The sequence below is a fragment of the Crotalus tigris genome, unplaced genomic scaffold, assembly GCF_016545835.1.
Source record: "Crotalus tigris isolate CLP2741 ecotype Arizona unplaced genomic scaffold, ASM1654583v1 scf7180000020129.766959, whole genome shotgun sequence".
NCBI classification, from domain to species: Eukaryota; Metazoa; Chordata; class Lepidosauria; order Squamata; family Viperidae; genus Crotalus; species Crotalus tigris.
The window spans coordinates 100,467-114,436 of record NW_024097870.1 but is presented as its reverse complement, the minus strand read 5'-3'; the positions used below and the strand labels follow the sequence as shown (position 1 = coordinate 114,436).

At 38.0% G+C, this 13,970-nt stretch overlaps 1 protein-coding gene across 3 annotated transcripts in view; it reads left to right on the top strand.

Annotated features, from left to right (window-relative positions):
• Positions 1 to 4,948: 4,948 nt before the first annotated feature.
• The window catches only part of TMEM131L (transmembrane 131 like), a 62,328-nt gene continuing 53,306 nt past the window's right edge, over positions 4,949 to 13,970 (top strand). For 2 of the 3 annotated variants that reach the window (XM_039365573.1, XM_039365571.1), the window contains exons 1-3: positions 4,950 to 5,254; positions 6,181 to 6,251; positions 11,397 to 11,440. In XM_039365573.1, the coding sequence (XP_039221507.1) occupies positions 5,131 to 5,254; positions 6,181 to 6,251; positions 11,397 to 11,440 (239 nt within the window). In that variant the 5' untranslated portion in view covers positions 4,950 to 5,130. Of the gene's footprint in view, positions 5,255 to 6,180; positions 6,252 to 11,396; positions 11,441 to 13,970 lie in introns of all 3 variants that reach the window. The other variant, XM_039365572.1, reaches the window with a different exon arrangement.

Below are 13,970 nucleotides of genomic sequence, written 5' to 3'. Positions count from 1 at the left end.
AAGGACAAGTGTGAGCAGAGCACTTCCCGCTATTAATTAAAATAGCTATGAAAGCCTGACCCAAAAAAGGTCACTATTTTAAATATCACACTGAAAATATGCTGCTTTAATAATGTGAATCATTAAAACGGTCTTTCAAATACGTCTGAAAAATGATGCATATATTGTGATGAGTAGAAGATACGAGTTGGGCTTGCATGAAGTCTGAAATACTTCAATGGACATTTTTCAAAGTATGGACAGGCCTAATAAAATACTATTGTGATTTCATGCTGTTTCAGGTTAGTGAGAATCAAATACATAGAAGAGAGTTGCCATTTAACGTACTCTGGATAGCACTGTTTCAGTCTTGATTATTGTTATTCATACAGAATGTGGGATTTTAGAGTATTTTACTTGATACTTTACAACAGGGCTTTTCAACCTTTTCACCGATTGTACCACTTTTAGGATATGGCAATATTCGAATACCACTTAGCAAGGTGTCAAAAACTTGATGACCCCCCCCCAAAAAAAAACTATTCAAAGTTGCAATTGCACTGAAATTACTTAAGACCGTTTTCACACCTATGACCATTGCAGTATGCCCAGGGTCATGTGATTTATGTTGGCAACTGATTCATATTTATGATGGTCCCAGTGTCCCAGGGTCATGTGATCCCCTTCCGCAACCTTTTGACAAGCAAAGTCAATGGCAGAGCTGCTGGTGACCAAGTGCTAAGGCGGGACTTCCTTCCTCCCTGCCTCCCTCTTTCTCATTTCCATCTCCTTCTGAAGGAAGAATTTGAAGCCCCCCCCATATTTTCCCTCTTCCATATATTTATCAAACAAGGAAAGCCTCCAGAGACAGAAAAGACAAGCCGCTGAGGGAACTAGCTTAAAAAGGTGCATTCCCCTTTAAGAATTAGCTACTGGCTAGAAAGGAAAGTTAAGGAGCTGGCAGTGGGCATTTAAGGAAGAAAAAAAATGTAGTAAGTACTGACTGCCATCTAAGGCAGCCTCCCCAAATGGCTCCATTCATAAGTAAAGGAATGCTACAGGTAAAATCCATTCAGGAGAAAAATACTTCAAAATCCCTTGCAGCAAAACTTATAGCTAACAATAGCAGAGCAATAGAATCTAATATGAGACATCAGCCAAATAGAAATTGCCAAACACTCCTTAAGAACACAAAGCCCACATTGCACAAATCCCAGAACTTCAAAGTCACAAAAGCACATAAGAATCCTTCCACTCTCCCAGTTTGTTGTTCAGCTAAAATGGCACTTCCTTCTGCCTTTAAATGGAGCTTTGTTTCTTCTGGTCTATTTTTTCTTTTCTCTTAAAGGTATAGCCTCCCAGCTGGAAAGCAAGCCCTGGGCTTTTCCTTCCAACTCCCTCCCTCCTGCTCCTACCTTCCCTCTTTCTCATTGCCATCACCTCCCTCCCTCTCTCCCTGCTCACCTCCAGCCGATGCTGCCTTTTTTCAATACTTGTGTAGGGCGACCCCTCCCCCACTGCATTTCTTGCCTGTTTGTTGCTGCCAGCACAGATGGCTGCCACAGAAGTTGTAGATCGGCTCATGGCCAGCCTGCTTGATTTCCTCTCCTCTCACCCCACCCTCCTTCTTTCCCTTCAGTGCAACTACATTGGACTCCACCTCCTCCCAAGGCTGAGCCTTTCTCTCTCCCTCTCCCGCCCAAGCTGCCTCCTTTTATAGCCTCTCCTTTCTCTGCCCCCTCCTCCTCTTTTCTCTTCCCGGTGAGCCGGAAGTGAGTGTGGGGCCTTTGCCTCACCCCAGCCACTCTGCAGCTCCGGAAGACTCTCTCACAGTAAGTCCTGCGCTATGCTGGCTTGTTCCCTCCGCCACTACACTTGGCTGGGCAGGGCCGCGTACCACCTGCCATGTGCTAATGTACCATAGGTGGTACATGTACCACCGGTTGAAAAGCCCTGCTTTACAATATCACCAATATGTAATTGTATTCTAGAAAAAGTAGAGCATCCTGCTTGCCTAGTTATGTCAGAATTATCAGATTAAAATATTGCTCCCATAAGACTGTGTCACTGAATTGCCATGTAGAAAGCAAGTAAACAGCATCTGCTGGAACAGTCTATGGGCTTGCTTGGGAGTGAGGGATTTTTTAAAACTTTTGGTGGATCATAATTGAGTTCTTCTGCAGTGGTAGTGCTGCTTTTGTATTTGGGATTGGTATTTTTGTTTTTTTAATGGAATTTTTTTAATGACATAAAGTATTATGGATGTTAATTAAAATATAGAATAGACACACATTGGCAAGGACAATCATTTTTATAAACATGCTTATTACTGGAGAGATGATGTATTGTACGTCATGCAAAGATCCGAAGCTATGAAGAACAGGTAGGCTTTGGTATATAAGTATATAAGTAAAGGAACCTGCCATAAAACGGTTTGTTTTATGATCATAAGATGAATCAATCATGTGACTAATTTATGACCTTCTATGGCAATTGTTAAGCAAACGCCATTGGTGTGGTTTGCCAAAAACTGGAAATGCTGGTATTTGGCAAAACCATAATAAAATGTGGTCATGTTAACTGTGGGGTGCTGAAAACAGCTGTAAATGCAATTGTGTTGCCAAATGTCTGAAGTTTGGTTATATAGTTGCAGAGGCAGCCCAATAATTGGAATTTCAAATCTGGGTTGCATATGCCCTTTTTTGTAACTTTGAATGGTCACTAAGTGACTGGTTGTAAATTGAGGACTAGCTAATGATAGGTTAGGGGTGGGGACAGTCTGGTTCAAGTCCATTTTCAACCATGAAAGCTCCTTTCTAGCTAACATTGGCCAGTACAACATGCTTCTCAGGTTTCAGTTGTCAATATAAACAAACCTGTAAACTACTGTACATTCAGCTTGATAGAAAAAAACATAGAAACATAAAAAACCTGACAGCATAAAAAGATCTATTAGTCAATTGAGTTTTTTTAAATTATTTTTAATTTTTATTACTTTTTTAAAATTTTTGTCAAAGGATGGAAATGTTTATCCCAAGCATGTTTAAACTCAGTTATTGATGACTGACCTATTACCTCCACTGAAAGTTGGTTTTAAGCTTCTACTATTATTTATTTGAAGTAATACTTTCTAACATTACTTTAAAGAAGAGATATTAAATCTAATAATAGTAATACCATCAAGAGACAAAACAATAATTACTTCTAATTACTCTGGAAAAATGGCTCACTCTCTGTACAGTTTATTTATTTCCTTTCTCTTTGAAGGGAAGAATTTATATTCTTTGACATCTCCATACCATAGCTAAAATGTCCTTATTGATCCCACATGAAACTGGCAATCATGTACCAGCTACCAAACTGTTGCTACCAGACTGTTGTTTACAACATGTCTTTACTAAGACAGGGTAGGATAGAATACTAAATGGCAAATATCATTAAAAGGTACCTATTACTTGTATTGTACTCTTATATTTGTATACATGTTTGTGTAAGTTCCCACTTAATGGCTATAAGGATTTTTATAGCCAGATAAGTTAGCCTTATATTTATAACTAGAATGGTTAGCCTTATAAGAATAATACTTAAGCAACTAAAGTTTAGGCTACAAGCCATTATTTCCTAGTCTTCTAATTCTGGCATTAGTACAAGACTACATTATGTCTTTGAACTCAGGGGAACCTATTCTTCGTACATAAAACTATAGTATAGCCAACACTGGCACAAAACTAGATTATTTATAAATTAAGGAAAATGTATTTACATAGAGCACAGATTCCAAACAACTTTCCTATACACTTGCTCTTCCAGTGCAAATAAAGAGACCTACTATATTATATGGAGCTTGTTATCATCTGGTTACACTGTTATTTTCGCTAACACACTGATCAAAAACAGTAATGTAGCCCTTTAAAAGATACAAGCTTCTGAGGTGCTGTGGCTTCTTAGATACATGTATGTTATTGTACTGTATATGAAAAGATATATATTAGATTGATTATTGCTAGGTCATTTTTAAAAAAAAAACATATTGATGGTAAACCAGGGATTGTGACTTAAATGTTGTATGAATCTAAGGTTATCTTTTATAAAATTTTGCATCTTACATCTTCCAGCCTGAGCAGGTCACCAGAAAGCCAGGGATCATCACACTGATCAGAATGCTAGCTTTGAATTTGATTGCTGCAGGTTCAAATCTGATTTAGCCATACATTTCAGACAATTAAATGTGCCACCAGTCCTAGAGTCTTAAGAAGCCAGAAGACTGAAGAATGTTCATTGGAATTTCTCACATTACTTACCACTGTATCCTGCATCAGTTTTTTCCCTCGTTTTTTCTTTCAAGTGGAGAGTGCAGAGAAAAACTCAAAATACTGATATCAGTCTTTGGATCATTAGTCAGGAGATGGTTTTACTGCCTTGACAGGTATTACTGTACTCCAGCAATTATTCTAATAACAAAGCATGTTTTAGGGGCTTCCATTGTGTGTGTGTGTCCTTCGGCCTCCCCCCTCCCAAAACTCAAGGAGGATTTTTGTCCACTTTACTTCATACGTAAAATGGGTGAAGGAAATCAGAAAAAAGAAGGCTTAGAAGCGACCTTGGAGATTATCTAGTGAGAGTTTCTGCTCAAGGCAAACATCCACCACTTCAGCAGGACTGATTCTGAAAGCTTCTGCCAATGAGTTTGAACAGGTGTGTCTGTGTGTGGGAGGGGGGATGGGGGGGGAAGGCCGGCAATGCCTAATGCAGAACTGAGGACCAACGGTTCATTCTGCAGCTTAGAACGACCGGCAGACCAGCCCCACCTTCGAGCAAACAGCGCTGACGGCCTGAATAAAGGAACCCAAACCCAGAGTCGGGGCCTTGCCGCTGGTGAGGCCCGTCCTCTCCCTTCGGTGTCTGCTTGGCCTTCCTTCCATGTGCTTTGGGCGGCGGTAACAGCAGCCGAGCTACCGCCTCCGGGCGGAGCCCAGTGAGGAGGGGAAAGCTGTTTCTTACTCCACCGCCCTGTGCCGCGCAGCCTGCTCTATCTCTGCCGCACACGCGCCTGGAGCGGGGGAAGGGGAGGAGGCGGCCAATGCTGCCGCCGCCACAGCTGTAGCTCCGCCAGCCAGCTCGGGCAGACAGGAAAGCAGCCGCCTCAGCAGCATGGCGGGGCTGCGCTACCCGTCGCAGAGCAGCTACTGCCGCGTCGCCACGGCCATGAACCTCCTCCTCGGCGTCTTTCAGGTCCTCTTGCCTGGCTTCCGTCTGGGAGAAGCGCAGGGCCAAGGTAAAAAAAAAAAAAAAAAAAAGCCTGGCGAAATACTCCCGAGAGGTAGCGTAGACCTGTAGCGGGAGGTGAAGGGGGCTGGTGGGTGGGTGGGGGTCGACCAGAAGGGAACCGGGTCTGACAAGGGCGAAAGTTGAGTGAGGTTTTCCCCCTCGTCCCTCTCTCCGCCTCCCTTTGTGCAGCGGCGTCTCTGGCTGCTGCCTTCCCAGTCGCCGAGAAAGGGAAAAAAAGAGCCGCGAGCGAGTTCCCCTTTCTGCCTCGTTGCTGAAAGCTGTTTTTTTTTTTTTTTTAAACGACCGCTCGTTCAGAACTCCTCGGGGCTTGTTTGCACGAGCGTGTGGCAGATCAGTAAATAAAGGGGTGGGGGAGCCAAACCGTCGAAGGGGTTTGCACCCTGAACGTGTGGACGCTGCTTTTATGACTTGCCACCACCGCCCCCTCTCTTCCCGCTCTGCTCGGGCAACGCGTTGCCGCAGCTGCTGGGGTTCGCGTGGCTAAGAAAACGACGCCACCCCTCGCCCGGGCTCTCCCTTCTGCCTTCCCCAGCCTGCCCCGCCGCCTGATAGAAAGAAGGGTGGTTTGTTCGGACGTGGTCCTGCTAAGATCTTTCTTTCCCTCCCACGACTTGCTGTTTTAAAGAATAAAAGGCCAAACACCCGCCTTTCGCAAGTCAACTCTTCACACTCCCCTTTTCTTCGCGCGTGGTGTCTGCAGCAGCGTTCAATATGGAAGCGCCTCTTAGCCTCGAGCCGAACAAAACAAAGCCCGACCACATGTTTGGGCCGCTCGAAAATGCCCGGTCCCAGAACATAAGAACTCGCCTTTCTCTTAACTATATTAAGATCCAGGTTACAACAGTGAATCCTTGACCTGGTTGGAAGTCGTGATTTAGCACTGATTGAGGTTTTTACCTCCCTCCCATCTAGCTATTGATCCTATTCCCAATGTGGTGGAGCTTTGGCAAGCAGAAGAAGGGGAACTCCTGATGCCTGCAAAGGTAAGGAAGATCTGGGAAGAGAGAAATAGCAGAAGGGATATGTGGTATAGCACCTATAGAATAAGATCATTCTTCTCCTTGGAGAGGGGATTAGGTGTCTCTGGAAAAACACATAATTTCCCTACATTGCCAGTGTTTTCCTCCACACTGTTCTGCAAGTCATGGTGGCCTTAGATTTAGAGATGGTGGTGGCTGTGACTGGAAAGCAATTCATCCACATTCATCTTCAGCAGCACTGCAGGCTCTATTTTGCTGTAACTTCAGAGTAAAATAATGAAAGATTATATATGAGAAAAAATACTATGATGTTTCTGCAAGATTTCAAAATCTATCGCACCTGATAAATTTTGAAGAACAAATCTGTTGACATATGATGGCAGTACTGCTTCTATAAGGGAAGGTTGCTGTCAGCAGATCTCATGATCTTCTAACATGTTTGCAATAAAATCCATTTTAAGAGGAACATTGTATCAGGATATTTATCAAGATTATACAGATTCCTCCTGGCTCCCCATCCCTAATAAAGTGAGGTGATATAGTCACTTAAATTGTGAAGATACTCTATTAATCTTAATTATTTCAAAATTCAAACTTTTAGAAAAATTCTTAAATGGAAGGTGTTTTTCATATACTTTTAAATAGTTTCAGATATATTTTCTTTAGCAGCTATCTAGGTTTGCATTTTTTACATATTCTGTCTACAGTTCCACATATTCATAAACAGTGCAATATTCATGACCAGTATGATTTTCTGTAATCATGTCTTCTGCTTGAGTGGGGGGTTGGACTAGAAGACCTCAGAGCTCCCTTCCAGCTCTATTCTAATTTAGGTATAATCTCAATGAGCTGAAAAGAGTCTATTTCTAAGCACTAAAAGATCTTCTCTGGTGCTGCCTAGATGTGTAAAGTATAACTTGTCTCATCTCCAGATGCTGCTGGAGTTTATATGGTGGATGGAGGCCTCATATGGTAATATAGCTAAAGGCCTCAAGATTGAAAGAACCTCTCCATATGATATCTTCCATGTCTACCAAAATAAATACCAGCAGAAGAGGGTCTGGCATGGAAAGAATGCATTTGAGGAACTTAATTCCTACTTCTTAATTCCACAGTAATCATTTGTAGAGTATGATAGTTCCATCAGCTCCCTAGATAAAATAACCCTTCTCTTTGGACTTAAATATCTATGGTGGAAGTAAAATATGTGTGAGCATTATTATTGAGACCGTTTCTTACTATGCAGGATTGATTTTATTTTTAAGTAGATGTATGTGAATTGGGGTTTGAGTGCTTATGTCATTTAGTCCTATGAAAAATATAATTCCTGCAGTGATCTTGACAGGAAGTTCCAGATACTTGAAAACTTCATATGTTTGTTTTCTGGTTTGCCTTTTAATTGATGAAATGTGTATTCATTTGTTTTATCTAAACTGAAGGTAGTATATCAAAATTGCATGCTTTTATGTTAAATTAGTTGTAATCACCCAATCTTAGATTAACTTCAGAGTGTTGCTACATTTTATTTATATTAATGTATTTTAATGAGTTCTGTTTAGAAAAGCAAAAGAAGATGTCAACTTTAAGTACAATTAAGATTGCTGTTTTTTCTGGAGTGTAAGCATATTGGCTAAAATAAATAAGTTTAATATTGTATATTATGCCAAATTGTTATTTGTCCAATGTCAGTGTGCAGAAAAGGACAGCAGAGTAGCTGAAAGCTTATTACTATGTGTTTAGCATAGTTTACATAATCTGAATCAGTTGTATATTGTATTTTTATAGAGTATATAAATAAATATTGTCCCTAATTATTATATTATGCCATTAGTTAATTATGTATTACTAAACCAAATGGTCTTTTGTTTCACAATGCTCTTTCTGCCTTCCTTTATGAGCAATAATGTATGTTGCATGCAAAGTTGACCTTTGTTTCAGCCATGCGTAGTAAGGTGAAGCAACCCTCATTACTGCGTTAGTTTAGCATGCAGCAATAATTATCTTGATAAAGTAAATGAATTTTGAGAAAAACTGAATCTCAATTTTGTGCAATTGGAAACATGTGAGCATCTCCCTGTTTCTGCTGTCTTGCATTTATAGTACGTTGGTTTGCTACTATCATAATTCCTAGGCATTAAAACAATGTTTTTGGCAGTTATAGATTGTCCAACAACCCTGAAGGATATCAAAATGAAAAAGTTGACTTTAAGCCTTGAGTGGAAAGATAATAGAAACATTTCTTTCTTTTTTATGTGTGAAGAACATGTTACTTTAACAGGAAATATTTTTTTCGGTAAAGGTATGCTTCAGATATTTTCTCAAGTAAAAAAAAAATTACTAATAGTTCCTTTTCATATATATTTTTTTTCAGACACTACTGTAGTATGAAAATAGATTGGTTTCAGTATACCCGCAGCCAGTTTTAAAAAGCAGAAGTGAATTTAGAATAAAGACTAATAATTTTTTCCTTTATCTGTTGTGAGATAGTTTGAAGTAGATTTTAAAAGAGCTGGACTGTTTTTGGTACTTCCTAAATGCCTTTTTAAAAGGAAATTCAACTTTCGGTTCATATTCACTTTCTCTGTCGGGCCTATAGTATTTTGTTTGGTCTCAATGTAAGTCTGATGCCAATTTTAGCTAGAAAGTGAATTAAGAGTTTCATTTTAAATTCTCAGTTATAAAGTAATAAGACTCAGATGTTCTTATTTTAGAAACTGGTGAAATCTCAAATTCGTATCTTGAGTAGCTTTGAAATGTTCATGAAAAGAATAGGGTTTTTTCATATTTTAATGAAATTTTTATGAATATTTTTCAATAGGCTTTTTCTAATATTCTTCAGAAATAGATAGAAACCATGAAGCGAAAGTGATGGTGATTATTATATATGAAATGTTGCAGTTCAAATACTGCTTTGTTTATAAATTCTTAATTGCATTTTCCCGTATTACGCTAATGTAATTTCTTGCTATAGTATATTGATTTCTGGGAATCAACTGCATTAATGCTTGTTCAACTAATGACTTATAGACAATCTTAGTTGCTAAGGGCAATTCTACAATTTACCATATTTTGGGCCCATCGGGGTTTATAAATAACATGTCCATTATAAAATGGTGATACTGTGCCTAATCTCCTATGTGTCCATGGCTATTTAACTTTCTTTGTAGGAACAGAAGTAAAATAAGACTGACTCTCTATAAATATTTTAAAAGTCTTTTGTGGGTGCATTTGTTACTCCATCTTGAAAGGAGTGGTATTTTCTTAATTTTGTGGGACAAGTATACATAGATTAAATAAAATAAAGGCAGTGTACAAGTGTTCTAAAAAAAATCTTACCTCAATTTTGTACATCCTCATAGGTGTCTTATCTAAATTATATGCTTATTTCAAGCAGTGGGCCCCAACCTTTGTGGCTTGGTGGCCCAGCTGTGGAGGGAGAGTGGAACTGGGTCATGTGTGTGCACGGGCATAAATGCATACAGCTCAACTTGCATAAATGGCAGGCTGGTGCACATGCATACGCAATTCAACTTGCACAAGACACTTATGTGTTTTCCATGCAATTAAATGTGTACTATGATAAAAGACTGGATGCATTTTGCAATTGGGAAGAAATTGGAATTTTCATTTTCTTCGTCTATATTAAGAATGTGGCGTATGCGAATATGGGAAGAAGAAGCTACATTCTATAGTCAGAAAAACAGTACTATTACAGTGTTGCTATTTTCCTGCCAAGTATGATAGAAAAAATAATCTCAAATAGGAAAACGTTTAGAAGTGTGTGTATTAAGTTGATATTTCTCAGAAGGGAAATGACATGTTTAAATTTATTTGAGTGGAATACACAAGGATAATATGCAATAAATAATGAGGCTGCTCCGCTATGGGATTTGGAGATACTGCTTTCCCAGGGCCTAATTTATGGAAAAGAAATGCAATTTGTCATGTATTATAGATTTCTTGGACTTTGCCATGAGCCTTAATGCAGCTATTAAATGCTGCTGATAGGCTGGCTGTTGTCTCTCTGTTTGTCTAGTGCTTATTATATTTCGTAGCACAATCAGCCAGATGTTCACACTGTATTTGGCATTTTTGTTTACCTATCAAGTCCTTTCCAAGGACCTGGGATAGACAGATGTGAATGTTTGATGGTGTTAGACATATTGTCACAAGATATAAGCTGTTCTGAGTAAATCTGCCTTTTGCAATTGACTGATGGTGAATATATCAAAGCCAATGGTGTTCAAATGATGCTCTAGGTCCAGTTGTTTGGGATTGCACCCAAAATGCTGCCTATTTCTATTGGTACTATCTTTGCTTGTTGTTCTATTTCTGTTTGCAGATCTTTGTATTTTGCAATCTTCTGCAGTTCTTTCTCTTCTCTTCTGTGGTCTCCCAATACTGCCTCGTGTACCATCTAGACTTTTTTGTCTTTCACATTGATAGTTATTAAGTCTGGGGTGTTTTGTGGTAGGTGCTTGTCTATTTGAATTCTAAAGTCCCAGAGCAATTTAGTTTCTTCATTTTCTATGATTTTCTGTTTTATGGCTCATTACAGAGTCAGCCAAATGTTGAGACTAGATTTGGGTTTTTTATCTATCTATCTAGTCTTTTCCAAAGACCTGGGATAGGCAGGTGTGGATGTTTAACGTTGTTACAGATATTGTAGGTTGGAAGCTGTTCTGAGTAAAGCTGCTTTTGACTGACTGATGGTGGATTTGTCAAAGCCAATGATGTTCAAGTGATGTTTGGGATTGCACCCAGAATACCTATTTCTATTGATACTGTCTTTGCTTGCTTTTACCACAGTTGTTCTATTTCTGTTTGCAGGTCTTTGTATTTTGCTATCTTCTCCAGTTCTTTCTCTTCTATTCTGCTGTCTTTCTATAGATTATGATTGTTGTTATTTATTTTGTTACAGTGGTCTTGTGTTATATGTCTGAAGATTTAGGCATTTACTTCAAAAAGTTTAAATTTTGCTAGTAGCATTTTTCAAAAATTTGCATGCAAAAATATGTTGTAATGTGGTAACCTAATTAACATGAAACATCACTGAGCAGTACAATACTGGCATTGCTGAAATAAAGTATATGAAGGAAATGCATGTTTGTTGCTGAAAAACTTTCTGGTGTTTTCTTTGTTTACTAGGCAGAATCAGAGGAGGATGTGGAGGAAGATCCACAAGAGCAGAGGTAAGTAAAGTCAACTTTTGATAAGAGTCTGACCAATTGGTTCAGTTATCAGTTTTTTCTGGCAATGACTACCATAGGTTTCAGTGAAGAACATTTCCTTCTCAAAGAAACAATATCTTCAAGGGAGCAATATTTCTAAATTCAGATCAATGCCTATCTGTTTTACCCTAGACAAATTTTATACAGAAATGTAATCTTAGGTAGACATAATCCTAGAAAAATTAATATCAACAGTGCATTTTCCCCTGTTATAAAAATAACATTAACATTATTTCTCAATTTCAGTTAAAATACTACCCCTCTTAACATTGGAGGTAGAGTTTCTTTCCAAAATATTCGTGTAAATATTTTAAATAATGCAGAAACTTTTATCAAAATTTTATCATGCTGTCTGGGGAATTCTGGGAGTTAGTCCTCAAGTTTTAAAATGGCCAAGTTTGAGGACCCCTGCCATAACACTACTGTAGGTGGTTTCATTGTTCCCTCCACTTTTTCTTATTCTCAAGAAAGAGGAAGATTTTATTAGGGAACTGTGTGCTTGGTTGTAAGTTGCTTCATTAACTTTCCAATTGAGTACAGATATCTGTATGCTTTCTGATTAATGGATATACATATTTGAATTGTTACCAATATAATGAAAAATATAATCAGTTTTTTTCTTTACTTAGCTAGCATACCTTCTTTGTTGCATCTGATTATACTTGATTTTATAACTACCGTATTTTCTGGTGTATAAGATGACTTTCTAAAGCACGCAAATCGGCGCCGAAGTCGGGGGTCGTCTTATATGCCGAGTCGTCTTATGCGCCGGAAATTACAGTAGTTTCCGGCGTATAAGATGACTTTCTAGCATGCAACTCGGCGCTGAAGTCGGGGGTCGTCTTATATGCCGAGTCGTCCTATACGCCGGAAAAGACGGTACTATACTTGCACATGCTTAACCTAATCAAGCTAAATCCAAAAACCACCTTGAACTTTTAATAAATACTCTATATTTTCTTTATCAATGAATTAGAAAATATGAATACATAGCAATTTTTAAAATATTAATACAATATCCATAATTTGAAACATTCCCAACATATAATATAGCATGTAATACAGCAATATCTGTTTCTTTTAAAATTTGAGATTAATTTTAAAAATAATTGGTGATGTAGAATTCCCTATTGTATACTTCAGAATTGCTTTGACTTATTCAAATAAAATGAAGATGAGGAAATTTTGTTTTTTATTCCCAAATTATTATATCAGATTATTTTGTTTTGTATGAAAGAGAAAATAGTTGAATATATGAAAAAGACTCTGTGGAAGTGTTAAATCTGTAGGATTTAATTGAGGGTCAGACAGCCACATTAATGCTGATTGTTTTCAAGTCATACATATATACTATCTCCGCCACCTCTTCTATAAAATAAATATAAGGACTTTGTAACATTCCACTAAAATGTAGTTCGTCTAATTTTTTGAAAACTGTTGAAAAAAATTAATTGAAAAAAATATAGAATACATTTTTTGGTATACTTTATAATACAAATACATTTGCCATCACTTTTCCTATCTTTTGTTAGTATCATAGTGTTCCCTAGAAATGCTGCCTTTCTGTTATATTATACTTATTTACTCATTTACAGATTTGTGAAATGAAAATAATTTTAAAATTAAAAAATGTATGACTTAATATAATCCAGAAATAGACACAGTGCCTGGGGATCTTTCCCTATATAACACTCATTGTGTTGGATCATAGTTGCTAAGAAGTATGGAAGTACAGATTATAAGTACAGGAATGTTTAGGGTCAGTTTTCTCTACTTTGAATAAAATTCAATATGCTTTTTTTGGTTCAGATGTGAGATCATTGTTTGATTACAGAGAGCTATAGAAATTCATAACTTTAGGAGCGTTGCAATTGCTTATATCCATATCTTTGATTATTGTGAACTTCTGTGCAATGCAGTTCACCAGAGCGTAAAATAATAGTTGCAATAATATTGCACATTTCAGGAAATATGGATATGTTTCAAGTGCTGTTAATATATGCTCTGGTTTTACGGAAGATGCTGTTCTGCAAACAATTCTTGTGCAAACTATGTGCTTTTAATAGATGTGAACCATGCAGTATATATAAAGACATTTGTTAGACTGGATTAAAGCTGCCATATTAAAGATGGTGTACAAGTAGAATGGATAAAAAACCCAGGAATTGTCTAAAACAGTGTTTCTCAACCTTGGCAGCTTGAAGATATGTAGACTTCAACTCCCAGAATTCCCCAGCCAGCAATGGCTGGTTGAAGGTTCTGGGAGTTCTGACGTCTACATGTCTTCAAGCCGTCAAGGTTAAGAAATACTGGTCTAAAAGTTTCCTTGGGGGAAATAGATAAGGAACCAGATTGTTAAGGAAAAATATCACTTGAATCAAATAAAAGAAGTTGGATATGAACACATGGGAAACCTTTCCACAAATCCCATCAACAGTTACCAGATTTTGAAATGAACAAGGCAAAAGTAGCTACCATTCCTGTAAAACAA